This window comes from Cyprinodon variegatus, unplaced genomic scaffold (genome assembly GCF_000732505.1).
Source record: "Cyprinodon variegatus isolate N-32 unplaced genomic scaffold, C_variegatus-1.0 Scaffold50, whole genome shotgun sequence".
NCBI lineage: Eukaryota > Metazoa > Chordata > Actinopteri > Cyprinodontiformes > Cyprinodontidae > Cyprinodon > Cyprinodon variegatus.
Genome location: NW_015150503.1, coordinates 984463 through 988657, shown reverse-complemented (window position 1 = coordinate 988657; position 4195 = coordinate 984463). Strand labels below are relative to the sequence as shown.

General features: G+C 40.6%; 1 protein-coding gene across 1 annotated transcript in view; it reads right to left on the bottom strand.

Annotated features, from left to right (window-relative positions):
- The window catches only part of LOC107082320 (protein sidekick-2-like), a 624909-nt gene that overhangs the window by 141382 nt on the left and 479332 nt on the right, over nucleotides 1-4195 (bottom strand). The window contains exons 6-7 of the mRNA XM_015370939.1: nucleotides 1742-1853; nucleotides 623-813 (exon numbers count right to left, since the gene is read on the bottom strand). Of these exons, the coding sequence (XP_015226425.1) occupies nucleotides 623-813; nucleotides 1742-1853 (303 nt within the window). The remainder of the gene's footprint in view (nucleotides 1-622; nucleotides 814-1741; nucleotides 1854-4195) is intronic.

Here is a 4195-nt window from a genome sequence, read left to right as displayed (position 1 = left end):
TTTTCCCATACTAAACTGAAATAAAATTTAAAAGTCAGTTATATCCTCTTCCATACATTCCTAAACTTCTCAATGTGATAAGCATTTTTCATATCCAATTTGAATTGTTAAACATTTTGATTGAAAGAGTTTCATTAGTCCTCCCTTCAGCAACACTATTTTCTTTCTCCATATTTAAATGTCTGTAACACAATAGAGCTGATAAAGGAAGTGTTCTCAACCCTAATTGCATTTGACACCAAAGGTGCTTATTAAAGTTTTATCAAAGGTGATCATTTTGTTTTACATTCTTAACATAAAAAAAACCTAAATGGTGCTATGAATACTACTATAAGGGAAAACAATGAAAACATTTCCTACAAGTGCAGAAGCAAAGCTTCAAATCTCTATAATGTTTTTGATTTCACACGTTCAGGTGTGATTAGTCACATCATTAAAATCTATTCATGCTGTGTAACAACAGTTTTGACATAGGAAAGAAAGGTGTGAATTACTGTGGAACCATAGTGGTAACCGGAGTAATTAGAAAACACTGCAAACGTGAATGGAAAGAAAAACCTTCCTAAAATGTCAGACACCTATGATAACACGAGAGGAAATTGACTGCATGAGTTTTTCTCACCAAACACATGAAGATATGCCCCGGCGCTGACAGAGGGCACGCTGCTGCTGCGGAGAACGGCCTCGCATTCATAGAAGCCGGCGTCGCTCACCATGGGGCTGAGGATGGTCAGTCTGCGGTTGAAGTCGCTCAAACCGCTGCTCACCAACATGCCGTTTTTACGCCATGAGATGCTCAGCTTGATAAGAGGTCTACACACAAAAAAGAAGGAATCCAATTTAATTGTTCTGCTCTACTTAATTCCTAACCCTTGTTTTAAACAGTAGTGCCACTGATGGTTAAAGCTGCTGCAGGTTTCCTTCATTTAGAAAACAAAAACAACATTAAAGCAGCAACTCCTAACCACTAGGGGGTGCTAGACCTACAATTCCATGTTTAGTGGTGATGGGTTAATGAGGCATTTTGAAGTGTTTGACACATTACCAAACTGTATCGATGCTTTCCGTAAAAGTTTAAAAAAACAATCCACTGGACTTGGTTTCCAAGGTCAGAAGACGTTTCGCTTCCCCTCCAGGAAGCTTTCTCAATTTAACTGTCTGGATTCGCAGTGAGTTTGAGGCTTATATATAATCACTGCTTCCTGGAGGGGAAGCGAAACGTCTTCTGACCTTGGAAACCAAGTCCAGTGGATTGTTTTTTAAACTTTTCGTTTCATTGGTTTAAAGGACCACTGAGGCCATGTAAACGGCACTGATTATCCTTTTTTTGTTATTTTAAGTTTTATGAATCCTAAGATCTTTTTGTCAGTGTGTCCTGCGCCAGTAATAGTAATATTTGTGTCCAGTATTTGTTTTATGGCAACACCTCCAAAAGTCGTTTCAATAAATACAGCTATGTAAGAATTCAGTTGCTTTCAGTTATGTATCAATTGAAGAAATGATCCAGATCATACCCAGCCAGTCAGCCATTGGTAAGGGCTGTATCTTTTTCTTACAGTGTTTAGTGAAAATATCGCAATGCATCGCAATATTTCAAGTATCATGATGCATCGTGGTAGAATCGCATCGTGGCATGTGAATCGTGATTTGAATCGAATCATGACTTCTTTGCCAATACCCACCCCTAGTCAAAACTTACATGATGCTGCTTTAAAAGAATATTCTGAAAGTTGGCTTTTACCTGGCATTGGCCACACACTCCATTGTGACCTCTGATGTTCCCATCACCACACTAGTGTTCCTTGGAGGTATGATGATCGTGGGAGCAATTGGGTCTGCAGGACCTCCGATATCTAGAAGGACAAACAAAAACAATCCAAAATTGTATAAAATTACATTCCGGTAAATGTGTTATAAAGCAGATGATTGGTTGGAACAAGGGTACCAAACTGAAACAGGAAGTGGTGTGGTGGGATGAGTTGAAGATGTTGTACTTAATGTCTTATAAATTTCATTTCCGCTCATCGCTCTCTTTGGGCGCCCATTGATGTGAAATATTGAAACTGACCAGAGAACATGCTGAGCATGAGTTATGACTGAGAGATGGGTCGAATCGGATGAGACGGTGCACTGGGTATGCATAACAAGGTATCTGTTGGAAAACTACAATGACAGAAAACACATCCAACGTAAGGCTGAAGGTCTCCACGGATCACTGTATGTGTTCATTTCTCTCAGGCTTTTAAAGCTATGCGGGGGTAAACGTATTTCAGCTCTGTAAAGCCTGGTGGGGGTGTGTTGGGGTGTGTTTGTGTGTGTGTGTGCAGCTTGAAAAATGTCATGTCTGTGATAAACACGTAGCGATCTGTCAGTCCTGTCATGCCCTGAGACTAAGCTCATGGCAGCACATGTCAGACACAGCTGAGGGATATGTCATGACTCAATAACGCCAACCTGGGTTTATATGCAGGCCCTGATGTACGTAAATACACACATACCTTGGAGCAGGTCAATGACTGACAGCTACTCACCTGAGAGAGACTTAATCTGACAAGTCTTTGGGTATTTTAAAACATTCATGTACCTCAAAGTAAAACCTGTTCATTTGCTTACTTTGGAATTTTGATGTGTGCAGTAAAGTAGAACCTTTGACATTTACAGCAGCTTTTTATTTTATCATAGCAAGAATTTTATACGATTCAATAATTAGTTTTTTTAAATAATAGTGCAACAGTGCTTTTCTGTAACAATAAAATGTCTTAATGTTTTAATGATGCAGTTTCTTGTGTCCGGCATGTCCTAGATATAGCTACAAAAAAATCAACAACTGGCTTGTTGTGTTGGGAGAAAAAAAATTGCATCACATTCATACTTATTTGATTGTTTCCAACCTGTTTCTGCTGACTCTTTTAGCTCCGCCCTGGTCCCGCCTTTGAAATCAGGCTCTAAATGCTCCATTTCCTGAAAAATACGCTTGTCAGGATCCCAGTTTTTGTGTTCGTCTGTTTGTCTTGACTTTTGTGTTTCTCCCTTCCACCACCAGGAGGCGCCTGGCTCCGGTTCACTTCCTCACACACCTGCAAGCGATTGCCTCATCACCGGACTGTTCTTAAGCTGCTGGTTGCCACTACTTGGACGCCAGAGTGTTTGCCAGTTTGGGGTACTCTAGCCAAGTCTTGTTTATGCTGAGTCTAATTTGAGTTTTTGCTTTTTTGAGTTTTTGTCCTCTAGCCAAGCTGAGATCACATTGAGTTTAACTGAGCGCTTGTTTCTCTCTGAGTCTCAACTTTGTTTGTTCTTTGCGTTTCGGCAGGAAGCCTTCCTGCAAACTGGACCTTTTCGGACCGCCTTCTCCCAAGTGGGATCAGCTGAGTCTTACACTGAGCGATGAATTCCAAACAGGAGGTTTGGATCCAGCCACCTATGAGCACGCTGAGATCTCTCTTTGATTAAGGAAGTCATCTTCACTACGACCCGTTCAAGTACTACAGGAAAACTGAGTTGCAACCAGCGGCTGCATCATTCCACTCCTTCCGAGTTCTGGGTAAACTCTGTTCCGCCCTCCATCGAATCAAACAAACCCTGGAAGACCAACACACAGACTGGAGTCTATGTGTCTCTTCTTCTCAGGAAACGTGAGTTGCAACTAATCCTCTCCTTCAAGATAAACAACTCCAATTCCCCACTGAGCTTGAACCTAACAGTCTGTCTTCCCCTCATCTTTCAGTTTTCCGGCCGAGCAGAGTTCGGAGGAACTCTGCACCGAACTCTAAATACCTTTCAATGAAACCCGTTCTAACTTTTACTCTGTCTCTCTGTTTGGCTTCACTGCATGTGGGTCCGAGCTTTAGAAAAATCATGACAACGCTGTCTTTATGGCATAACTTAGAACAGCTTGCCAGGCTACTGTGGGGATGATTCTACTGTATTTTACAAGGGTAAGAAAGCTTATTGGTAGATAAAATGTATCTTTAATCTTAAATGGAATCCATAATGTACCTGTAATATTTTACCCAAATCAGCTTTGTATATCTAAAGCCTAAATTCTTTTATCTCTTCTTCTGTCTCCTTATTAAATTGGATGAGAAGTGTATTGTATTCTAATTTCAATCTATCAAGATTTCTCAGTTGCATTTAGGATTGGATCAGGACTGAGCCTTTGTAAGGGGACAGTACACTGGAAAAAATCGAAATC